At 42.2% G+C, this 26,877-nt stretch overlaps 1 protein-coding gene across 5 annotated transcripts in view; it reads right to left on the bottom strand.

Moving 5' to 3' along the window:
• Positions 1–26,877, bottom strand: part of tmem94 (transmembrane protein 94) — a 137,221-nt gene that overhangs the window by 83,284 nt on the left and 27,060 nt on the right. The window contains exons 1-4 of one of the 5 annotated variants that reach the window (XM_043714374.1): positions 25,127–25,222; positions 11,104–11,223; positions 9,648–9,775; positions 2,070–2,206 (exon numbers count right to left, since the gene is read on the bottom strand). In XM_043714374.1, the coding sequence (XP_043570309.1) occupies positions 2,070–2,206; positions 9,648–9,775; positions 11,104–11,223; positions 25,127–25,186 (445 nt within the window). In that variant the 5' untranslated portion in view covers positions 25,187–25,222. Of the gene's footprint in view, positions 1–2,069; positions 2,207–9,647; positions 9,776–11,103; positions 11,224–25,126; positions 25,223–26,877 lie in introns of those variants that run through there. The other 4 variants (XM_043714376.1, XM_043714375.1, XM_043714378.1 and 1 more) reach the window with 4 other exon arrangements.

Raw genomic sequence — 26,877 nt, 5'->3', positions numbered from 1 at the left:
CAGATGGCCTCCTCCTTCTGGGCCAAATGCACTGAACAACCCCACTGTCCTATGGCTGAACACTAACTCCTCCTCCACCGCCAAACTCCAGCCACCTGATGCCTGGAGGAAGAATCCCTCATCTTCTGCCTCAGGACCCTCCAGTCACAAGAGATCAATGTGGATTTCACCAGTTTCCTCATTTCCCTCCGGATCTTTGGACCCTATCCCCGATCCAACCTTCCAACTCAGCACCGCCCTTTGAACTGTCCATCTTCATTCCCGCCTATCTGCTCCACTCTCTTTCTGACCTATCACCATCGCTCCCTACCTCCATCTACCTATTGCATTCCCAACAACCTTCCCCCCAGCCCCACCCCCCCTCCCATTTATTTCTCAGCCTCCTTGGGCCACCCCCTCATTCCTGATGAAGAGCTGGTGCTCGAAACATTGACTCTCCTGCACCTTGGATGTTGCCTGACCGACTGTGCTTTTGCAGTAATATATACAAGTGCATCGCCTACAAATACGAAACTCAGGAACAGCCATCTCTGTTAACTGAAGTTTTTGATGTTGGGAATTTTTTGTTGCACATTTCAGGCTCATAGTGTAAGCAGAAAATGAAAGCTCCACTACGAAATAAAGAACTCAAAATTAACACCGCCATCCCGGCACTGCTTTCTAACATGTTAGCGCTGTATCTCAATGATGCTAGTTATGGAAATGCACACTCAGGATAAATGACTATTGTCTAACTTGGCTACTGTGATCTTCTTTGTTTATTTGGCTAATCATCATTGGTCGCAACAAGATGAATAGTATTTTCAGAGACCCTGAGCTTCACAGTGATGGTCAACACATTAAGACCTATCCCTCTCATGATTTAGTGAGCAAAACAACGTGTAACTGAACTATTCAAACAAGGTCATCTTGAGTCTGACTCAGTGTCTGACCAAATTCATTTGACTTCAGTATTACATATGGGTGAAGGTCTATTTTGGTAACGGTATACAGTTTTCAAAAACAAAATATGTTTCTTGTTGTAAAAACCCCTCTTATTTTAGCCCAGGTCCTTTCAAAGCAACGTCAATCAACAAACAAACCACCCGCCGACTGACTGAACAGGAAACAGGTCACACGCTTGCACTACATAAACCACTATGCAACAGGAAGCTTGAAATTTAAAATAGGATTCTGATCTCCGGCAGCAGGCTCATCTGAGCTTTACTTAGCTGAGTCCTTCAGGTTACAAATGAAACGCCAATGCCACTGCTGGTGCTGCTGCAGAAATCTAATTTTATGAATTAAATTCACACAAAGCGTGCTCTCTCAGCTCAGCTACAGATGGAGTAGAAATTAGCAGCTTAGGAAGGAATTTAAGATTTCAAAATTATAGGCAAATCACATTCAAATTAACAAACGCAAAATCAAACAGTAAGATGTGAAAAGGCTGTCAGAAGCTACTTGTTGTGGGGCTTTATAAAAGCCAAAGACTCGTAAAGCACTTCTGGCCAACACCCACAGTATAAGCAAGACAGCACCTACTAATCAGACCAGAAAACTGGTCATAGGAGATGAACAAAATTTCTGACAGTTTAAAATCAAGATTTTCAGTTTGTTCAGGTTCCATTATCTGTGACCAGATACTAGAAATACTTCAAATACTAGAACACTCTAATAAGAACGGAATAGTAAAAATAACCAGCAGATTAGGCAGAATGTGCAGGTAGAGAAACAAGATTAATGTTTCAGGTTTATGATGTTTTATCAGAACTGCGTGGAAACTGTTAGAGATAAACAGCTATTAAGCATGTTGCAGTCATATACACATGCTTTTTCCTGGTTCATGTCCAATGTTTGCGTTCTGATGAAACGCACCCAGCTGAAATCTTAACTCTGCTTCTCTCTCCACAGAGGGTCTCAGATCTGAGTGATTTTAGCCTTTACTGTTTAAATTCTGGTATCTATGAGATAATTACATTCTCCACCATTTCTCATTAGTTTATGTATTCACTCGAGCTGAACTAACAAATCTGTCTTAATCTGTCACAAACATTCCCAAATCCAACATGTGTTTCATGTATATTCACCATTCAGTTTATTGATGATTGCTTGGAGTCTGGCTACAACTTCACCTCTTTTCAGTCTTCCTTGTCTCCCAATCACGTATAGGTTGAGGAAAAGGAGTAGGAACAACACTGCAGCATTCAGTACTGCGGTGCCCTGGCTATCAGAGAGGAGAGAAGGAAGCACAAGAATTAGCTGCCTGCAGTCAATAAGCAATCTTATAAGTTGTATTGTTCTCATTCTGTGGAACGTTCTGAAATGTCTCAAAGCAACCACAGAAATTGTTTATTAAGATTTATGTATTCAATGTGGGTCACTTGTGTTTACTGAGATCAGTAGAGGCATGCGACAATACATGCTCAATATACAGACAGCATAACTGCAACAGAGGCAAATTCAACAACATTTTAATCAAAAGCCACAGACCAAAGCAGTAACTTCCTAAAGGTCACTACATGGGTTTGTTATTTGTGTGCCTTGCTCCTTTTCTACATTTAAAGTATTTATTAAATAGTCTGCAGCATTCAAAGCTAGCAGGTTGTGAATTATGACCAGTATAAAGTGAGTAGGGGGCCGTTTCAGGATTGTAAATTAGGGAGAAAGTGTGTCATACCTCACCATAGGTGGGCCTGGCACCATGCTATGAGTGCAGCATAAGGTAGAGAATGAAAAATGTGGATCTCCAATTATCTTTGTTTCAGCTCTGATCTCTACACAAGAGGAAATGTATCTTTCCCTTATGCCCATAAAGATAATTCATATGGAAATTTATTTTGGTACATTGTGCAAACATTTAAAAATTACTTCAGTAAAAACAAATAATCATTGAAATCTAATTTTCTTTAAGATATATTAAAACCATTCCAATGCAACTGGAATAAGTCATTAGAGAGTACATATTCCTATCCATACACCAGCTCCTGTTCTTATAGATAAAAGGCACAGGAAGCAAATTTTCCTACAACATAGGGATCATATGCTCTTTCTGAAATGCCTTCGACAGTAATACTGAAACAAGGGGTATTTTCATTGTTTACACCATCTTTTACTTCCATCAAAATCCTTCAAGAGCAGATTTCATCAAGTACAAGAGTTTTCTGATTGTTGGATCGACTTAAAAAGATTTTCATTTTCTGAGCTAGTATAATTGTTTATGTTCCTTGGCCACTCATGTATGTCAGTCCCAAGAATCCATCTGTCATCCACTTCAACGCCTTGATATTTGTGGTTATTAACTATTTTAATGTCACATCAATCTTGAGTTTAGAGATAGAGGTTTAATTAGTCTGGATCACGTTGGAATAAGTAGGGAAGATGCTAGAGGTTATTAAGGTGGACAAATCCCCAGGACCGGATGGGATCTATCCCAGGTTGCTGAGGGAGGTGAGAGAAAAAATAGCTGGTGTCCTGACAGATATCTTTGTGGCATCCTTAAATACAGGTGAGATGCCGGAGGACTGGAAGGTTGCTCATGTTGTCTCCCTGTACAAGAAGGGTAGTAGGGATATCCCGGGTAACTACAGACCAGTGAGCCTGACGTCGGTGGTGGGGAAGTTGCTGGAGTAGGTACTGAGAGATAGGATCTATTTATATTTAGAAAATAATGAGCTTATCAGTGATAGGCAACATGGTTTTGTGCGGGGGATATCGTGCCTTACCAACTTAATAGAGTTCTTCGAGAAAGTGACCAAGTTGATAGATGAAGGAAGGGCTGTTGATGTCATATACATGGACTTTAGTAAGGCGTTTGATAAGGTTCCCCATGGTAGGCTAATGGAGAAAGTGAAGTCACATGGTGAGCAGGGTGTTCTAGCTAGGTGGATAAAGAACTGGTTGAGCAACAGGAGACAGTAGTAGTTGAAGGGAGTTTCTCGAAATGGAGAAAGGTGACCAGTGGTGTTCACAGGGGTCAGTGTTGGGGCCACTGTTGTTTGTAATATACATAAATGATCTAGAAGAGGGCACTGTTGGTATGATCAGCGAGTTTGCAGATGACACGAAGATTGGTGGAGTAGCAGAAAGCATAAGGGACTGTCAGAGAATACAGGAGGATATAGACAAACTGGAGAGTTAGGCTGAAAAGTGGCAGATGGCTTTCAATCTAGACAAATGTGAGGTGATGCATTTAGACAAGTCTAATTCTAGAGCGAATTATACAATAAATGGAAGAGCCTTGGGAAAAGTTGATGGGCAGAGAGATCTGGGAGTGCAGGTCCATTGTACGCTGAAGGTTGCTGCACAGGTGGATAGAGTGGTCAAGAAGGCATATAGTATGCTTGCCTTCATTGGGCGGGGTATTGAATATAAGAGCTGGCAAGTCATGTTAAAATGGTACACTACGTTGGTTCGGCTGCATTTAGAATACTGTGTACAGTCCTGGTCACCACATTACCAAAAGGATGTGGATGCCTTGGAGAGGGTGCAGAGAAGGTTTACGAGGATGTTGCCTGGTATGGAAGGTGCTAGCTATGAAGACAGGTTGAGGAGGTTAGGTTTATTTTCACTAGAAAAAAGGAGATGGAGGGGGGGACCTGATTGTGGTTTACAAATTCATGAAGAGTATAGACAGGGTGGATAGAGACAAGCTTTTTCCCAGGGTGAAGGATTCAATAACAAGAGGTCACGCTTTCAAGGTGAGAGGTGGAAGGTTTAAGGGGGATACACGCGGTAAGTACTTTGCACAGAGGGTGGTAGAACGCATTGCCAGCAGAAGTGGTAGAGGCAGGTACGGTAGCTTTATTTCAGATGCGTCTGGACAGATGCATGAGTAGTTTCACAGAAAACTCCAAGCCCCAGAGGAAATCAATTAACCGAATAATCAATTATCCGAACAAAATAGTGCCCGTCCATCTTGTTCGGATAATCGTGGCTCCTCTGTATATAACAATTGATGCCAATGGCAGTGTGGAAGATCTAGCTGGTGTAATGGTCTCCTTAATAACACATCAAGAGGGATATATTGGTTCTGGATCAGTGGTGCTAGAAGAGCACAGCAATTCAGGCAGCATCCGGCGAGCAGCAAAATCGACGTTTCGGGCAAAAGCCCTTCATCAGGTGTCAGGTCACATCTTTGGAGCAGATGACGTTAAGCAAGTGGGCTCTGGTGGAATGGATAAATACGTAGTAAGACTGCTGGCTAGAGTTTAAAGTGGTCTATAACAGATGCATATTCCTCCAAGATACAACAACCAATCAGGAAGGGTGAACCAACCATGTGCAACAAAAGGTGTCAAACATTGCATTAGGTTCAAGGAAGTGGTTTATAAAGATCTCATAAAAAGTGATAAACCCAAGGGTTGGGAGCAAATGAAATCCAGCAAAGACATCCAAGAGACTGACAAAGAAATGCAAATCAGAATGTGAGTGCAAGCTAGAAAGAAACAAACACAGACTAAAGGGCCTGTCAGGTGAACGTAAAGGAAAAGATTAGCAAAGACGAATGTGGGCCCTTTACAGGTCAAGACTGGTGAATGTGCAAAGGTGGAGAGGAAAATAGCTGAACTAGACAACTACTTTGTCTCCTAGAAAGTTACAGAACACTACCACACCCTACCGCCATCCAACCAAATACTAGGCAACCATGGCACTTGTGAAAATAAGGAATTGAAATAAATTAATAACACCGTAGTAGTTGAAAAACCAACTAGTTTGATAAATTTCCTGGAACAAATGACTTACATTAAGTAAATATAATCCTCCTATTTAAAGGAGGGATTGGGAAAAAGAATAGAAAAGTATAGATTAGTTTTGGGGACAGTAGCTGGGAAAATATTTATATATAGGAAATCACATGACCCAAATTATCATCCAATAGTGCTCTGAAAGCTTGTGATTTCAAAGAAAACAATTGGACTCGGACCTTGTGCTGTGTGATTTCTGACTTTGTCCACCCCAGTCTAACACCGGCACCGTCACATCATTACATGATTGTATTATGATAACTGGACACTTACAAAATAATGATCGGACTGGACAGCCAACATGGATTGGTGAAAGGGGAATTGTGTTTAACAAAACTGTTGGAAGTTTTGTTTTGAAGACAACTATGCAGGTTCAACAAAGAACCAGTGAATCAGTGAAGTTGGATTTCCAGAAGGTCGTTGACAAGCTCCCACTTCGGATGTTAGTTAGAGCATACTATAAGACCATAAGGCTTAGCAGCACAAGTAGGCTATTTGACCCATCAAATCTGCTCCACCATTCAATGTGATCAGGGCTGCTCTGATAACCCTCAACTCCAATTTCCTGCTTTAGTCCCCTAACCTTCAATTTTCATATGGTTAGAAATCTGTATCTCAGCCTTGAATAAACTTAACCACCCTGTCTCAACAGTCCTCTGGAGTAAAGAATTCCACAGATTCATCACTCTCCGAGAAAACATTCCTCAACTGTTTTACAAATGTGGCTCCTTAATCTGAGATTATGCCCTCTGGTCCTAGGCATTCTCACAAGGGAAACAATCTCTCCCAGTCAAGTCCCCCTAAGAATCTTGTACGCTTTCAAAAGGTCTCCTTTCATTGTTCTAAACCCCAATGAATATAGGCCCAGCCTATTCAATCCCTCCCTGCACAGGATTAACCTAGTAAGCTTTCTTTGGACTGCTTTCAATGCCAGAACATCTTTCCTCAGATAAGGGGACAAAAACTGCTCAGTGTTTCAGCTGTGGTCTAACTAGTGCCTTGTATAGTTTCAAAAAGTACTCTCTATCTTTATACTCCATCCCTTTTGAAATAAAGGTCAACATTCCATTTTCCTTCCCTATTATCCAATGAATGTGGGTGTTAGCTTTTTGCAATTCATGCAATAAGACTACCAAATCCCTATGTTGCAGATTTCTGTAGTCTTTGTGTAACATTCGGTTTTTCTTCCCTTCCTGCTAAAGGGCTTAACCTCACACTTCTAACATTAGGGGCAGCATGTTGACTCAGTGGTTAGCACTGCTGCCTCAGAGCGTCAGGGACCCAGGTTCGATTCAAGCCTCGGGCGACTATCTGTGTGGAGTTTGTACATTACCCCCGTGTCTGCGTGGGTTTCCTCCAGGTGCTCCGGTTTCCTCCCACAGTCCAAAGATGTGCAGGTTAGATGAATTGGCCATGCTAAATTGCCTATAGTGCCCAGGGACTGTAGCACAGTACAGGCCCTTCAGCCCATGATGCTGTGCCAAATATTTATCATAATCTAAGATCAATCTAACCTACACATCTATGGGTGTATAGGCATTAGTCAGGGGAAACGTAGGAGAATGGTTCTGGGTGGAATACTCTTCAGAATATCGGTGTGAATTTGTTGGGCCAAATGGACCGTTCCCACACTGTTGGGATTCTATGATTATATTCTATCTGCCAAATTTGTGCCCACTCATTTAACGTGTCTATATCCTTGTGTTATTATCACCACTTTCCTTCACACCTGCTTTTGTGTCAACTGCAAAGTTTACTATTGCACATTCATTCCCTCATTCATTAATGCATATTGTAAGTAATTATTGGCCCAGCACTGACAACTTCGGACTCCAATTACATGTTGCCAACCGGAAAATGGCCACCTCATCGCAACTATGTCATTTATTAGTTAGCTAACCCTCTATCCATGTTAATTCACTATCCTCAAAACCACGGACAGTTAAGTTATTAAATAGCCTTGTCTACAGTACCTTATCAAGTGTCTTTTGGAAATCCAAATGTATTATACCTACTGACTCCCTTTGATCTACGCTTCTCCTTATCACATGAAAAAACTGCAATAAATTTGTCAGGCATCATTTCCCTTGCATGGTCATGTTGATTCTGCGTATGTATTTCTAACTCCTGATATGACATCTTTAATATTTTTCCTGAGACAGATGTCAGCTTACTATCCTACAATTATCTGCTTTTTGTCTCCCTCCCTTTCTGAAGAAGGGTGTTACCATTGGTATTTTTCTAATTCAATGGGACTTGTACAGAATCTGAAGATCCTTGGAACATTATTACGAGCACATCCAATGTCTCTGCAGCTATTTCCTCTAAAATCCTCGGATGCAATCCATCACGTCTAGGCAGCTTATTAGCATTTAGCCCCACAAGCTTTCCTAGTCCTTTCTCTCTGGTGATTATTGTATTTATTTCCTGCTTTCTTTTGTCCTCTCGATTAAGTATTTTTGGAATGCTATTAATGGCCTCTACCGTTAAAACTAATACAACATGTTCAACGGTTCTGCCATTTCTTGTCTCCCCATCGTTTCCCCAGCCTTGTTCTCCAAGGGGCCTATGTTCACTCTTTCTTTTGATATTTATAGATGCTAGTTTGTCCTCTGTTTATTTTCCACCATATTTTGATTTGCAAGACTGTACTTCCCCCTCCAAAATCCTCCCTCCAATTAGTTTTAAACACATTCTACAGCCCGAGTTATTTGATTGACTGGGATGGCCCCAGCATGGCTTAAGTGAAGCCTGTCTGACTAAACAGCTCCTTTCTACCCCAGTTTTGGTACCAATGCCACGCAAACTAAAACCCATTCTTACCACACCAATCTTTAAGCCACGCATTTAACTTTGTCATTTTATTCATTCTATGCCAATGGCTCAGGTATCAATTCTGAGATTATCACTTTGGAGATTCCGCATTTCAGTTTCCCTTCCAGCTGTTCAAAAATCTTTCAGCAGTACCCCTCTTTCCAGTCCTATGAATGGTCATACTACCAACGAGGACAAGAACTGGATTCCTCCCCTCCCGCTCCTAATTTAAGAAGTGCAACACCTTTCTGGAGTAGTGCCCAGGTAACTTTCCCCCCCCCCCTGACGTGGAGCAACGTTTACAGCTCAGATTCCAAATTCTCAACTCAGATCTGGAGTTGCTTGATCTGCAAACACTTACTACAGATATCAATCACACTGGAGTCCAGCAGCTTTTAAAATCACTCCAGTGCACTTGTTTTTTGTGGTTTATTACATTACTTCCTTTTTATAGCTCATTACATATTGATTGTATACCTGACATTTTTGTTTTTTAAAAAAAAATTGGAGACTTGAACAAACTGAAGACCTTAAGTTTACTTTAAATACCAGAATACTCACCAATCAGCTACAGCAAAAATCCACAAATACCTCCTTCCTTCCTCCACTGAACTCGCAATACTTAACGTATGCACTCTAAGTACCAATAGATTGGCTACTTATATGTTTCCAATACAGAGGGCCTAGCTCATTCAGTTAATGAGAATCCAGTTTCAACCAGTTCTTAATTAAGCTGACCTTACAATGCCCATCTTGAAAGTAAGTCTGATCAAAGCTTACAACTACACAATTTAAAACTGACGATTTCGCGTTAAACAAACTACAAATTACAATCTAAATTGTAATGGGATTTGAGGATTGTCCTCATTTCCCTGAAAACCGGTTGAATGTCAGGGTTTGGGGCCTGGCTTTGCCACTCCTCTCCCATGCTGTTTCTCTGTATACAGCTGTTAATGTTAATTGTTTTGTAAACTGTGCATTGTTTAATAAAATAATACAATCTAAATTAAGTTTGCATCAGTTGAAGATTTAAATACTTCTTACCCACCTAATGCATTCACTACATTTTGTCTAGCTTAGTGGTTTTATACACAAGACATTTCTTACCTTCCATTTGGTTCGCTTTCAAAGCAACACAGCAGTAAAATGGCAGCCAACAGCATAAGAGCTGCTCCAGGCCAGTGGAAGCTGGAGGATCGGTTACTCAGGTTAAGGAAACCCTTAAACCATACATCCTACAATAAGATCAGTGTGGTCAGATAGGAACTGATAACACACAGAGAAACATCACACAATAAACCCCAGTAGAATAGATTCACACATGGCACCACATACTGTGAGATACAAGCTTAGTTTCCACAGTTGATCCTTCTCTAATTGCAAAGGCAATTAGAGAATAAAAGATTTGCCAAACAAGATGATAAAGGACAGAAAATTATAAAACAGAAACCTATTTACCCTGAGGAATAATTTACAAGTATTCCATTACTTTATCTGTGAATTATCAGGCAAAGATCTGAAATGAGGGGCTCAAGAGTTTTTTGTGAATGTCCTTTGAATGGAGGCTGGACTGATGCACGGCTTCAAATCATTTCAAAGTATCTAAAGAAATACGACACTTAATTCGAGCTGAACAGTGAAACTATCACAATCCTGATTTGTGTGGAGGACACAATTGTGTCCTTCACAACCACCTGATGAAGGAGTGGCGCTCCGAAAGCTCATGTGCTTCCAATTAAATCTGTTGGACTATAACCTGGTGTTGTGTGGTTTTTAACTTATCACAATCCCAGAGGTCACGGCTGCAGCGTAACCCAGGAAAACATTCCCTTCAAATTGCTTTCACCACTGAGCACAGATTTTATAGTCTATTAAAATTCCTTTGAAAATAAGAGCAGGGAAATGTAATAGGAAAGGACATCACAGTTTCAAATAGGTTGTTTACAGATGTTCCTTTAAACCTGAGAGGTGGGGGAGATTTAGAAAGATAATTCCAGAGTTTAGGGTTTAAACTGAAGGCACAGCCACCTAAGGTGGGATGAAGGAAGCTGCAGATGAACAAGGTAGTCAGAGCTGGAGGCATATTGAGTTCTCAAAGGATTTCAAGCTTGGAGTGAAGGGTTACAAAAATTGAGAGCTGAGGGGCCATGGATGCATTTGAACACAAAAATGAGAATTTTAAATATTAGAACATAGAACAGTACAGCACAGAACAGGCCCTTCAGGCCACGATATTGTGCCAACCACTGATCCTCATGTATGCACCCTCAAATTTCTGTGACCATATGTATGTCAAGGAGTCTCTTAAATGTCCCCAATGACCCTGCCACCACAACTGCTGCTGGCAACGCATTCCATGCTCTCACAACCCGCCTCGGACATCCCCTCTATACTTTCCTCCAACCAGCTTAAAACTATTGGGCTTGGTAAACATGGAACTAATGCTGATTAGCAAACAATAAAAATTAGGATACAGACAATAGGATTTTGAAGGAGCTCAAGTTTATAAAAGACCAGTTAGAACAACAACGAAGCATGGCTAGAATTTTCATTATGTCCCTACCTTCCAAGAGCCCTTCTTTCTCTGCTGCTTCTGGTGCTCTTCCAGGATTACTGTGAGCTGGTTATGCAGTACTGTCAGAGCCTGTCTGGTGGAAAGGCCCAAGCTAGCGACCATTTCATCCTGTGGATGAATCACAACAGTATGACTTAGCTGATACCTCGAATATTCCCACGGGTGGGGAATTTATAATAGATTGGAAGAACACACAAACTGACTGTGACTCTGTTGGCAACACTGTCATCACTATGTTTTAAGGAAGAAATAATTAAAAAGTGATTTCTTTTCATATTTCAACAGTGAACAAGACTGCAAGTTAATTTAAATCATATTCTGTTAAATTGGGGACTGGCTGGAGAGACCATTGTGTCGCAAAAGAGAGATCAATCAGTGGCTATCTCTGTCGCTGTTAATTGCGATTCTGAGGAGATAATTAAGAGTATTCCACCAAAGATAATGCTTCACGTATTTCTGCACCTGCTGCAACTTGATACAGAAAAGAGTTTACACCCTTTTTTTGAGGTTTATTCAACACTTGCAATTTTCCTGACATTGCAGTCCCTTGAGTGAGTTTTCCCATGCATTCAGTTGCATTGCTGTGAATGCGAATGTAGGAAGGGAATAATATGTTGCTGTGCCTCACCAAGAAACTCCTCAGCAATAGCTGGGGGTGCAGAGGAGGGTAGCAGTAATGGGAGAACTTCAATCTGAGGTGATAGGCATCCAAGAGGTAATCAAGTCATCCCCAAAGGAAACAGACTGGTACTATATCACCATCATCCTGGGACAGAGTAAACTGCTTGTGAACGTAGCTCAGCAAGCAGAAGCAAAAATGAAGTAGTGGGAGAGCCCTATAACAAAAACCCACATCAGAACAGAATCATTTTCCGTATATTTTGCAAAAGTGATTGTTGATTGAGTGGGACCACCAACTGATTCTTAGACACAATTCCTAGGCAGCTAGGCAGCTTCAAGCTCTAGATAAGCGGATGTAGTTAAAAAGGGCAGTAATCATTTGAGCAGATTTTTCCATGATCTCTCAGCACAGTCACACCAAGTCCCTGTTCTAAGTGGGACAAGCAGATCAGTGGACTATCCCTGCATGAGGATACCACCACCACACAGATTTTCCATGTGCTTAGAACTGGCATAATTTCCTCCAAGTACCTTTTCTTTCTGTGGCTGGTATTCTGACTTTACCTAATACTGTACTATTTATTGAGCAGAATGGCCACAGAGCAAATATCATGACCAAATAAGACTGGACTTTAGGGTACTGCTAGCATTTAGCTTAGCACTGCTCTCTACTTCATGCATATATGGTGAAACATAAATATGCTGCATCATTCTACCTCAAACAATTGAGTTAATGGTTTTAATTTTGTGACAAACGTAGGGAATGTTGGAGAAACGCAGCAGGTCTGGCAGCTTCAGTGGAGTGAGAAATAGAATTAAACATTTCAAGTCTGCATGACCTGCCTTGAGAAGCATGAATTTTGCTTCTCCCTCCACAGAAGTCCCCAAACATGCTGCGTTTTTCCAGTATCCACAATATTTTGGCTTTAATGTTGTGGTTTTACATGCTTATAATTCTTTAGCATTTGCCTGTTCAGAGATCACAGTGTGATTAAAGAGACAGCACCCTTCAGAGTTTTGTTAAAAATACACTTGCACCAGCTGCCAGTCATGCTGTGACCATCATCATTCCACAAATAAATGAAAAAAAGTTGAGCTGAGCAAAATCAGCTTTCAAATCCCTTAACACAGATTAAAAATCAATGAAACACACATTAAAAATTAATTTTCCATCTTCCATTCACAGCAGGCAACCCATCTTCATTTTAAATTGAATTTTAATCAGATACTGTTTAAGGATATTATTCCAAGTAATCTTTGGGAAGCATTTGAAGATGTCAAAATGTACCATAAAACATTATTGCTTCTGTATTATGTACATTACTCTCAAGTATCTTTCAGATTTTAAATTCCTCAATTTGATTTGCTTTCAATTTCTTTTGGATCCATAGCAATCACGACTAAACATCAAGTGTCACAATGACAAACAAAATGTTTCCACTCATTATATATGATTGTCTCAATTATTCAAACCATTTCAAATACTATGCATTGTTTAGGGGTGCATGAACTATCTTGCAGATAAACAGAGTAGCAATTCTACCTGAGATCCAAAGTTGAAAGGAGATGACTGACTACTTCATGTGTCTTTTTGGTAATACTGATTGAGGCAGGAACATGCATCAAGATATCACAAGGACTCCTAACACTTACAGTAACATTGATGGATCCTTAATGGATCCACCTAGAATGAGAAGGTAAATTCTGGCTTTGAGTCCTGATTTAGTGACAGATCAATAGAACATAACAGCACAGTACAGGCCCTTCAGCCCTTGATGATGCGCCAACCTGCGGAGCCAATCTGAAGCCTACCAATCCTACACTATTCCATTTTCATCCATGTTTACCCAATGACCATTTAATTGCCCTTAAAGTTGGCAAGTCCACTACTGTTGCAGGCAGTGCATTGCACACCCCTACTATTCTGAGTAAAGAAACTACCTCTGACGTCTGTCCTATATCTATCACCACTCAATTTAAAGCTGCTAGCCATCACCATCTGAGAAAAAAGGCTCTCCATGTCCACCTGATCTAACCCTCTGATTATCTTACATGTCTCAATCAAGTCACCTCTCAACTTTCGTCTTTCTAACGAAAACAGCCTCAAGCCCCTCAGCCTTTCCTCATAAGACCTTCCCTCCATACCAGACAACATCCTGGTAAACCTCCTCTGAACCCTTTCCAAAGCTTCCTCATCCTTCATATAATGCAGTGACCAGAACTGTACGCAATACTCCAAGTGAGGCTGCACCAGAGTTTTGTACAGCTGCAGCATGACCTCGTGTTTCCAAAACTCAATTCCTCCACCAATTAAAGCTAACACACTGTATGCTTTCTTAACAACCCTATCAACCTGGGTGGCAACTTTCATGGATCTATGTACATGGACACCAAGATCTCTCTGCTCATCTACACTACCAAGAATCTTTCCATTAGCTCAGTATTCTGCATTCTTATTGCTCCTTCCAAAGTGAATCACCTCATACTTTTCTGCATTAAACTCTATTTGCCACCCCTCAGCCCAGCTCTGCAGCTTATCTATATCCCTCTGTAACCTGCAACAACCTTCAGCACTATCAACAACTCCCCTGACCTCAGTGTCACCCGCAAATTTACTAACCCATCCTGCTAAGCCCTCATCTAGGTTATTAGTGAAAATGACAAAACAGCCCAAAACAGATCCTTGCCAGACTCCACTAGTAACTGAACTCAAGAATGAACATTTCCTGTCAATCACCACCCTCTATCTTCTTCTTCTGATCCAAATGGCGAAGTCATCCTCAATCCATATTTTGTACAACAGTCTACTGTGGGGAACCTTATCAAACGCCTTACTGAAATCCATATACACCACATCAACCACTTTACCCATATATTAAGGTACACCCTCTAGTGTTCCGACACGGGGTAAACCCTCCTGCTTAATTTAAACCAGCAACACAGAAAAGATTTATACCGTGCAGTAACCTTTGAAAATTGGAGAGGCCAAGAACTATTTAAAGTAAAAATTAACAACTTTATTTCTTAAAGTATAACAGAGAATAATTAACTAACAATGTGATTTACAACTCCTTCCTCTAACCTATCTTTTACCTTTCCCGGCTACAATACTAGTCCGATAAAACCCCCTGATTAAGGTTGACCAAAAAATCAAGTTTTCAAAATCAGCCAGAAGTCAAATCTTCTCTTCCTCAGTCTTCTTTTCTTGTGAGGGATACTGGTTGATATTAGGTACCTTTAAGAGTGCTATTTTTCGAGGAGTCTCTACATGCTGGTGGTGTGGCAGTTCTCTGCCAACTGCTCAATTTTCCCCAGTCTTATACCCTAAAGCATCAGATTGTTTCACTGGTTTTTAATATTGTCAATATACTAAATTCAAACTTGATTGGAGGTTGGTATTTTTTTGGGGTATATTTTAAACTGATTGGCAAAATTCAAATTTGTTTTTGTCTCCAGGCAACCAGCTACACTAACTGCTGGACGACATGCAACATTATACCTTGTTGAGAACACTTGGTGCTGTCAGCTAGTTCTGTTAGCTTTTAACTTTCTTCGAGGTACAATGCACCCATGTCTTCATAACACGAGTTATGCATTCAACTCTCAACAGGCCAACATGTTGTGAACTTTGATCTTCCTCATCCAGAAAGATGAGCACTATCAACTGAATCAAGCTGACTCAATCATTGTATACCATTAATAGATTTTACACTAGGAGGTTAAATGAGACTGCATCATTCGTAATGCTCTAAATTGCCCATCAATAGATTTTCAGGATACAGAACCCAATAACAATACACATTGTTAGCACACAGAGTGCCCAGTCTTTGCCAGTGCTGGTCTAATGTGGGTTCTCACTCCTGGTGCATAATTGAAAGATAGAACATAGAACAATACAGCACAGAACAGGCCCTTCGGCCCACGATGTTGTGCCGAACATTTGTCCTAGCTTAAGCACCTATCCATGTACCTATCCAATTGCCGCTTAAAGGTCACCAATGATAAAGATCTTCACAAAGCTTGGAACAGCAATGATTTTGAACTTGCATAATGTGAAGCAGAAACATTGCGCACTTAATGTCAAAACTGATTTTTTAATTAAGGATCATCATATCTTGAAAGGTTTTTATAATCTAATTTCACCAAGTTTCTACACTGTGACACTAATGTTGCAACGAAATACAACAGTGGAGACAACAAAGACCTGCTCAAACAGACAGATTCACGACAGTTTTATGCTAAAAGAATTAGGACAGAACTAAAGTCCGATTAAATTTAACATCATACCAGTATACCTGTCAGCAGTCATCAATACAAAAATGCTCCATACCCAAACCAGGCAGTTTAGTCAACTAGACTCAAAATATTAAGTTGCTCTCTCTCCATGGATGCTGCCTGACCTACTGTAATCTCCTAGACTAAGGGGGTTGTGGATGGTCTGGGAGATGATGGTTTGGTGATGAGAGGGGAAGTTGTGATCAAGGGAGCACTAGGAGGAGGTATCTGCGAGTTGTGGATCACCTCTGGGGATCTCCCATCCACAGCCTCATTGTCAGTGAACCCCACACCACCCAATTCTACCTCCTTCCCAAGATTCACAAACCTGACTTCCTCGTTCAACCCATTGTCTCAGCCTGCGCCTGTTCCACCGAACTCATCTCCTCCTACCTCGGCACCGTCCTGTCCCCCTCAGTCCAGGAACTCCCCACCTACTTTCGTGACACCACCCATGCCCTTCACCTCCTCCAAGATTTTCGTTTCTCTGGACCCCAATGCCTCATCTTCACTGTGGACATCCAGTGCCTGTACACAACCATCCACCACGATGAAGGTCTCCAAGCCCTCCGGTTTCTTCCTCTCACGCCGTCCCAACCAGTACCCTTCCATTGACATCCTCATCTGCATGGCTGAACTGGTCCTCGTCCTCAACTTCTCCTTCCAATCCTCCCACTTCCTCCAAACTAAAGAGGTAGCCATGAGCACCTGCATGGGACCCAGCTATGCTGGCCTGTTTGTCGGGTATGTGGAACAGTCCATCTTCCGGAGTTATACCGACACCACCGCCCACACCTGTTCCTCCATACATCGACGACTGTATCGGCGCCACCTCGTGCTCCCATGGGGAGGTTGAACAGTTCATCAACTTCACTAACAAGTTTCACCCTGACCTCAAATTCACCTGGACCATCGCGGAAACCTACCTCCCCTTCCTGGACCTCTCCATCACAGTCTCTGGCGACTGACTAACCTGTACTACAAGCCCACCGACTCCCACAACTATCTGGACTACACCTCCTCCCACCCTACCACCTGTAAAATCGCCATCCCTTATTCCCAATTCTTCTACCTCTGCCACATCTGCTCCCAGGATGACCAATTCCACCTCAGAATGTCCCAGATGACCTCCTCCTTCCACAATTACAACTTCCCTTCCACTGTTTGACGATGACCTCCAGCACATCTCCACTTCACACACTACCGCCCTTGAACCCCACCCCTCCCAACCCAACAAGGACAGAATCCCCCTGGTCCTCACCTTCCACCCCAGACAATGCATCATCCTCCGCCATCTCCAAATGGACCCCACCACTAAAGACATATTTCCTTCCCTCCCGCCCCACCCCCATCAGCGTTCTAAAAAGGCCATTCCCTCTGCGACTCTCTCGTCAGGTCCACACCTCCCACCAGCTCACATCCCTCTCCTGGCACCCTCCCATGCCACCACAGGAAGTGCAAAACCTGCACCCACACATCCCCCTCACCTCCATCCAAGGCCCCAAAGGATCCTTCCACAGAAATGTACCTGTACCTCTACCAATGTCATCTACTGAATCCGTTGCACTCGGTGTGGTCTCCTCCACATTAGGGAGGCAGGATCCCTTCTTGTAGATTGTTTCAGAGAACATCTCTGGGACACCTGCACCCACCAACCCCACCGCCCCGTGGCTGAACTTCAACTCCCCCTCCCACTCAGTCAAGGACATGTAGGCCCTGGGCCGCCTCCACTGCCAAACTGTTACCACCCGATGCCTGGAGGAGGAACGCCTCATATTCCACCTTGGGACCCTGCAATCCTATGGGATAAATGTGGATTTCAACAGCTTCTTCATTTCCTCTCCCTCTACATTATCCAGTCCCAAGCCTCCAACTTGGCACCACTCTCCGGACCTGTCCATCACTGCCCCCTCTGACCTAACACCTTTTCCCTCACCTTCATCCACCTTCCCCACCCCTCCCAACCCAACAAGGACAGAACCCCCCCCTGGTCCTTACCTTCCACCCCACAAACCACTGCATACCTTCCCCCAAACCCCACCCCCTCCCATTTATCTCTCAGCCCCAACCCACAAGCCTCATTCCTGATGAAGGGCTTATGCTCTAAACATCAATTCTCTTGCTCCTCGGATGCTGCCTGACCTGCTGTGTTTTTCCAGCATCAAACTCTCGACGCTCAAAGAATGGCCAGTTAGATCATGTTATGGAGGCCAGTTTGCCCCAATCAAACATCATTTCAGCCCAAGATGTCTTACTCCACCGGGAATATTTACTGATATCATGCACAATGATATAATCCAGACTACAGTTTTGCCAGGATGATATACGATAAAGGTTGATTGTACAGACTCGTAAAATTGACTTATCTCTATGTTAAAACGATGGCTGCCTGGGAATTAGTAATGAAACTGTAATTCAATGAAGGAATCAGATGTTGCAGAGTAAAACTGATGATTTATAGCAGTCTGAAGCTGGGAGGTATATTACCATCCATTAATTTTATTGCAGGTCCCAATGTTCCATCCTCTCTAAATGAGAACAATGCCATTAACTCAGATGGCTGCAGGTCCAGGAACTTGCTCTTGTTCTCTGCTTTACAACGCTCATGGTTGCAAAGCTATTCAACGACAATGAACATCACAGACCCACTCTATCACAGAATACCTACAGTGTGGAAGCAGGCCAATTTATCCTGTTTGCACTTTTCAATCCCCCACACTTACCATAAGGGATCACTAGATAGTCTATAAGAGCAGTTGCAGATGCAAAATGTCCATCATTTTCAGCAAATGGTGGGAACAGATAATCGCAGAGTCAGACTGCACAAATGCAGTGTGACAAGTAAGACAAGCAGTTGATGAAGGTAGGACAGAAAAGTACAAGGCAAAACAAACTTGTGTATAAGGCAGTGTAAGGTTTTAATAAGATTGTAAATGGCAAAAAGGTGACGACTGCAGTGAATGAGGTGCAAATCTGAAGCAATTTTAATAGCAGGAACACAGCTTGTATAACATTTCCAACGGTAGACTATTGATTAAGATGAGGAGCAAAGGGTTAACTATACCTCAAAGAACAGCTGCTGAACACTTGTGTAAGGTGCTGTCATAGAACATAGAACAGTACAGCACAGGCCCTTCGGCCTTTGATGTTGTGCTGACCTCTTATCCTACTCTCAGATCAGAGTACCTACATACCCTTCATTGTACTGTGCCTATCCAAGAGTTGCTTAAAAGTGCCTAATGTATCGGACTCTACCACCACCGCTGGCAGTGCATTTCACGCACACACCACTCTCTTGTGTAAAGAACCTACCTCTGACATTTCCCCTAAACCTTCCTCCAATCACCTTAAAATTATGATCCCTCTTGATGGGCGTTTCTGCCCTGGGAAAGTCTTCGGCTATCCATTCTATCTATGCCTCTCAATAGCTTGTACATGTCTATCAAGTCACCTCTCATCCTTCTTCACTCCCTCAACCTATCTTCATAAGAAATACCCTCCAGTCCAGACAGCATGCTGGTAAATCTCCTCTGTACCCTCTCTAAACCTTCCATATCTTTCATATAATGAGATGACCAGAACTGAACACAATGTTCCAAGTGTAGTCTAACCAGGACTATAGAGTTGCAGCATAACCTCGCAGCTCTTAAACTCAATCCCCCCGCTAATGAAAGCCAAAACACTATACACTTCTTAACAAACCTATCAACCCGGGTAGCAACTTTGAGGGATTTATGGACATGGATCCCAAGATCCCTCTGTTCCTCCACACTGACATGAATTCAATAAAGTTTGTGAGGCATGACCTGCCCCTCCCAAAGCCATGCTGACTATCTCTAATCAAACTATCGTTTTCCAAATAATCATAAATCCTATCTCTCAGAATCCTTTCCAATACTTTGCCCACCACTGACTTAAGACTGACCTTGTAATTCCCAGGATTATCCCTATTCCGGTTCTTGAACAAGGGAATAACATTTGCCACCCTCCAGTCATCTGGCACTACTCCAGTAGACAGTGAGGACGCAAAGATCTTCGCCAAAGGTGCAGCAATCTCTTCCCTCATTTCCCGTAGTATCCATGGGTGTATCTCATCAGACCCAGGGGATTTATCTATCGATATGTTTTTCAAAATTTTCAGCACGTCCTCCTGCCTAACAGCAATCTGTTCTAGCATTTCAGTCTGTTTCACACTGTCCTCAGAAACGTCAAGATTAGATTAGATTAGATTAGATTCCCTACAGTGTGGAAACAGGCCTTTCAGCACAACAAGTCCACACCGACCCTCCAAAAAGTAACCCACCCAGACCGAATTCCCCTCTGACACATCTAACACAATGGGCAATTTAGCATTCACCTGACCTGCACATCTTTGGACTGTGGGAGGAAACCGGAGCACCCAGAGGAAACCCACGCAGTCACGGGGAGAATGCGCAAACTCCACACAGACAGTTGCCCGAGGCTGGAATCGAACCTAGGACCCTGGTGCTGTGAGGTAGCAGTGCTAACCACTGAGCCCCAAATCCCTCTCAGTAATGAATACTGAAGCAAAGTATTCATTAAAGACCTCCCCTACATCCTCCGACTCCAGATACAACTTTCCTCCTCTATCCCTGATCAGCCCTACCCTCACTCTGGCCATCCTCTTGTTCCTCACATAAGTGTAGAATGTCTTATGGTTTTCCTTAATCCTACCCACTAAAGCTTTTCATGGTTCTTTCTAGCTCTCTCAAGTCCATTCTTCAGTTCCTTCCTGGCTACCTTGTAACCCTCTCAAGCTCTGTCTGATCCTTGCTTCCCCAAGCTTAAGTAAGTTTCCTTTTTCCTCTTGACTAGATGCTCCACATCCCTTGTCACCCAAAGTTCTTTCAATCTACCATCCCTTCCACGCCTCAGTGGGACAAACCTGTCCAGCATTATCAGCAAGTGCTTCCTAAACAACCTCATTTCTATTGTCCCTGAAAATATCTATTCCCAATTTAGGCACCCGGTTCCTGCCCTATAGCATTGTAATTCCCCCTCCCCCAATTAAATGCTTTCCCATACCATCTGCTCATAATAATGTAGGATCACATGGAACAGGAACCAAAGTAGGCTTGCCTGAAGATATCCTTTCGCATCATCCCTTCTACTCAATTATGTTCAATAGAGCCTAATAATGTTCACTCAGCAGAGCACAGACTTGATGTTACTACACCAGTTGACCTACCCATTCAACTTTCCATAAGATTGACAGTTCTAAATCCAAGAGAAGTGCTCCAGACAGGGATTATATCCATCTATTTTGTGAACTCCAAATTTGCCCTTATTTATGGTTTAGTCAAGCCGCTAACCAAGTTTTTGCCCGATATTTCCTTTTCTTTGCATTTCCTTTTATCTGAACTGCAGCAAAAAAAAACACAAGGTATCACACGGCTAACCTCTCTATATAGCTCTGTCCTCTTCAGGTGGTATTTAGCCTATTTATTTAACACTTTGAGCAACAGAAGATGGACAAAGGCAACAGTCGAAACTCTTCTGAAGCTACTAACTCATGTTGGGGTATGTAGTTTATTGGGTTTTGCCAGCCTCTGAGGCTTGGATGTCCAGCATGGAATTTGTTTTAATACTAACTCATGAATAGGTATGATTACTCTCTATTTTACTTATATACAACGCAGCATACATAGCGTGGTTGTGCTGGCATGTCATAAGTGAAAGTGTGATGAAAGAAAAAGGTAAATGACTGATACTGTAATCACCTTTTTAAAAAGGGACAATAGTTTTTAGACACTAACCTTGGAACAGTGACAATAAAGTTACTTAAGCAGTGGACAGCGGAAAATAAAATAGTCAAAAACTGGTGGCCCACTACGTACACGTCATTAAAAAAAAGAGCCATCATACCTAATTCCACTTCAAATTCTTTTTAAAATGCAGTGAAGGTCTCTGCTTTTACCTCCATCTCAGGCTAAGAGTTCCAAGCATCTTCTACCCTCTGAATCAAAAGGATTTATCCTCAACTCTCCTCTAATCCTTCCACAATTACTTGGAGTTCCTGAGGTACACAAGTAGTGTCTATTGTTGTGGTTCTGTGGCTTCACAGGAGGCTCCCAAGCACTGAGGATGTCACGTAGACAGGGGACGAAACGTCTGCAACACAAATTCCCAGCTCGGTGAACAGAACCACAACAACAAACACCCGAGCTACAAATCTTCTCACAAACTTTGAGTAGTGTCTATTATTCTAGGCCAACAAGTCAGAACAGATTGATTAAAAATATTTATGCTTTTGGATATTGAAGTCTCTGCTAAAGGAAACAGGTTCTTCTCATCCACTCTTTGCTCCAAAGAAAATCCCGATCCTTTCAATCTTTGCTCATTGCTACAACTTTTAATTTCTGGCAAAACCCCCATACCTTATTTAATGCAATCACACCCTTTCTGTAATGTGGCAAACAGAACTGTGCACAGTATTTGATCTGTGGTCTAACCAATAAATAACACATTTCTAGCATAACCCAAAACCCCCTCACTCTTATATTCTATGCCCTGGCTAATAAATTATCCTGTGCTTTCTTTGTTCCCTTATTGACCCTGTTCTTCTGTCTGAGGGATCTACTGACAAACACTCAAATATCCCTGTTCTTTTACACTCCTCAGTCATCTATTTACTGTGTAGTCCTTTAGCGGTTTGCCCTCCACAAACACATTGCATTAAACCTCACCAGACTGAATTCCAATTGCCATTTTGCTGGCCAGCTGGCCAACCTATTGCTCCCTTCCGGCTTTCTTCCTCAATGACCAATTTGTACCATTTATAAGGAGCACAAATCCTTGAGCACTGCAGCCACACTGTGGGACTGATTGCCTTTGTTGAATTTTATGCACTTAGTCACTTCTTGATATTATGACTGAATTGAATTTCCCGAAGACTGGCTTCCATGGCTGTGACTATGCCAATCTCAAGAAGAAAATGAGATGCAGTATTTCTTTGATATAACTGGTTGACAATGACAACAAATCCTTCAATTTCCCTGTTGCAATCTGATATTAGGGTCTACCATCATTGAGAATGCCTTCTCCACCCATTAATCATTTACTTAGCCATTACCATTAGAAACTAGTTACGGTAAGATCAAAAATCTCCGCCATTGGCTATGGGATCACCTAACTCTCTCTACAACACACTGCTTCAACTGTTAGCTCTGTTAACTCTTGGGTTATCATTTCACCAGGTTGGAATCTCATTTTTAGGTATATCTGATGCAGTTCCTAGCAAGTTCTCTTCTACAAGTCTTACTGGTGCAGAGTTCACCCCCTGGCTCAGTGGGGATGGTAGAATGAGGGTCAAGAGGTTACAGATTGTTGATGAATACAATTCTATTGCTGCGGACAGGCCACAGCACCTCATGATGCCCAGTTGTCAGTTTTGAATCTATCCCTTATAGCACGCTAACAGTGCCATTTATCACTATTTCACAGCTTACCTGCATTCACTGGAACAACAATATCACAACGCTGTACTGAAAAAATGCAAGCAAAAATAGATTCAACCAATTATTTTGCATCTTAAAGGTTTCAGCATGGGGATAATCAAACTGATGTTTTTTTTTCTTTAAAAAGTGAATGAAAAGCAATCAAAAGCCACAGTAGAAACTAAAATAAAGCAGTGGAAATACTCAACAAGTCTGGTAACATCGGTGGTTAAAAACAAGGACTGCAGATGCTGGAAACCAGATTCTAGATTAGAGCGGTGCTGGAAAAGCACAGCAGGTCAGGCAGCATCCGAGGAGCAGTAAAATCGACGTTTCAGGCAAAAGCGGTGGGGGAAGGGGAAATGAGGAAACTGTTGAAGTCCACATTGATGCCCTTGCGTTGAAGTGTTCTGAGGCGGAAGATGAGGCGTTCTTCCTCCAGGCATCTGGTGGAAAGAGAGCGGCGGTGAAAGAGGCCCAGGACCTCCATATCCTCGGCTGAGTGGAAGGGGGGGTTGAAATGTTGGACCACAGGGTGGTGTGGTTGATTGGTGCGGGTGTCCCGGAGATGTTCCCTAAAGCGCTCTGCTGGGAGGTGTCCAGTCTCCCCAATGTAGAGGTGACCGCATCGGGAGCAACGGATACAACCCCCCACCCTCCTCACATTTATCTCTCCACCCTTCAGGCTCTCTGCCTGTATTCCTGATGAAGGGCTTTTGCCCGAAACGTCGATTTTACTGCTCCTCGGATGCTGCCTGAACTGCTGTGCTTTTCCAGCACCACTCTAATCTGGTAACATCGGTGGAGGGGGAAAAGGGATTAATGGTCAAATGTGATTATTCATATCAAACTTGAAATGTTGACTGCTTTTCTCTCTCCGCAGATGATGCCAGCTGGCTAAATATATTCCAATATTTAGATTTTATTTCAGATTTCCGCAGTATTTTGCTTTTGTAAAAGCATTGCTGTCCTGGTAATTGCTCAACTAACCTGACAAATTGCTATAGTAGGTTTCAGATATCAAAGACTGATCTTCCTTAATTTTCACTCAATGATATTTCCCCCATCTAAATAATCAACATTAGTAGCGGAGGGGTGATTAGGATGAGAATAAGGCTCTGCTTCCAGAAAGCATTAGATACCTAATAGTGTTGGAAAAAAATGTTCTTTTTTGTCTGCTTTGCATAGGGAAACCTATTAGGGAAGAGAATAGTGCCCAAAATAAATTTTAACTTAATGTGTTAGCGATACATTTTCTCACTCAAGTTGCTGTTGCATGTTTATAAAAGGCATTCTCTAATTGCTGTTTGCTGAGGACAGTAGCATGTTAAAACACACATCTGCTAACATCTTAGAGGAAGTTAACATACACACTCATTTCTGAATAATTTCTAGTTGTACAGAAGGAGCACACAGCATATTCCTGACTATAACCACATCATTTTTGTCACATTGTTTACATATAAACAGCACAATCAGACATTGACCCCGGTACTCCAAAATCGCATAAACTAATGGTAAAAAGCATTTCCACTGACATCTCTGAACCATCTTGATTCATAAATAACAGCCAAGACTTCTCATTGAGGAGAAGCATGCTGCCCCATCATAAGACATGATAAATTAATTTGCTAAATACAAACCAAATCAACACTCACTCGCATCTTAGTCCACTTCTGAGGCTTGATTGCCACTGGTTTTAGATCTTTGAAAAGCATTGAGCCCAATGTAGGCTGCAGATGTAAAGATACTGAGAATACGCTTTTTCGTGTGCTCAGCCTGAGCTGCCAGGCAGAGATAGCTCTGGAATCATAAACGCAGCAGCAGGCGTCAACGTCTCAGGCTGCTCTTGGTCACGTACGTGATGGGCTCCTTACCAGCTACCTAGCATAATGGAACCAATGATAAATTTAGCGTACGCAGCACTCTGGCAAGGGGTTTGTCTGCAGCTGAAAGGATAATTTCTTGCTGCTGTACAACACTTCAAAATCTGGGCAAGCCTGCATTCAAAACTAATAATACATTCAGTTTTAATTCAGTACAAATTCAAGATTACTGCATGGGTTAGGGATAGTAGAGAAAAGAATAAATAAAGGGTTTGATTAAAGGCGTCAAGCTTTGACAAATCCCAATTTTAAACGGCAGGTTAGCAGAGTTTGTTGAGTCGCTAGTCTGGCCAAGATAATTATGGGGTTCAAGTCTCACATTAGTACATAAGCACTTGATCATGCCAACATGCAGAGTGCTGCATCATCAATGAGTGATGCGCAGAAGAACATTTATAGCCCTGCCTGTTCCAGCGGCTAGAATAGATCGCAACACAATTTGAATAACAAAACGGCATTTTTCACAGGCATCCCAGTGAAATTCCACTATTACAGCTCAAACCAAAGACATCAACACACAGTTGTTTGCGATTCTTTACTGTGCGTACAATGACTTTGCTTTCCTTGATAACAAGTCACGAAGCTTCCAAAGTATTCACTGGATGTGAAACCCTGAAAAATATCGGAAAGCAGCGTATAAATGCAATGCCTTATTAACCATAAAGGTTTCCCCATGTTTATCTGAAGGCATTGCAAGAGTTTACCTAGTTAGTAAAACATCCACTTAAAGAGCAAATATTATCCAAAAACAATTTAAGACACTGAGCTGATCCCCTAGTAATCAATACCAATCAGGTTCTAATGGTAGTGGCAAATTAAATGATTAATGGGAGAAGGAAGCATTCTCAATGATGTTAGATCCCAATACCAGATCGCAACAGCAAAGACTGAAGTACTTGCAGCATTGTCAGCCAGTTGTGCCAAAGAGATACTGCATTCACTCCCTTTTTGAGATTGGCATATCTTAAGCCAATCTTCAGAATATTCAATTCACTCAAGGGTAGTAACTCCCAGTGCTACAAGCTGGTGAGGGCAGGAACAGGAGGATAGAGCAGATGAATGCATGGCTGAGGAGCTGGTGTATGGGAGAAGGATTCACATTTTTGGATCATTGGAATCTCTTTTGGGGTAGAAGTGACCTGCACAAGAAGGACGGATTGCACCTAAATTGGAAGGGGACTAATATACTGGCAGGGAAATATGCTCGAACTGCTTGGGAGGATTTAAACTAGTAAGGTGGATGTTGGGGAGGGGGGATCCCTGGGAGATAGTAATGAAAGAGATCGATCTGAGATGGGTACAGCTGAGAACAGAAGTGAGTCAAACAGTCAGGGCAGGCAGGGACAAGGTAGGACTAATAAATTAAACTGCATTTATTTCAATGCAAGGGGCCTAACAGGGAAGGCAGATGAACTCAGGGCATGGTTAGGAACACGGGACTGGGATATCATAGCAATTACAGAAACATGGCTCAGGGATGGGCAGGAACTGGCAGCTTAATGTTCCAGGACACAAATGCTACA

The sequence above is a fragment of the Chiloscyllium plagiosum genome, chromosome 24 (genome assembly GCF_004010195.1).
Source record: "Chiloscyllium plagiosum isolate BGI_BamShark_2017 chromosome 24, ASM401019v2, whole genome shotgun sequence".
Lineage (NCBI taxonomy): Eukaryota > Metazoa > Chordata > Chondrichthyes > Orectolobiformes > Hemiscylliidae > Chiloscyllium > Chiloscyllium plagiosum.
The sequence above is the reverse complement of the archived record's forward strand: the minus strand, read 5'-3'. Positions and strand labels throughout refer to the sequence as shown.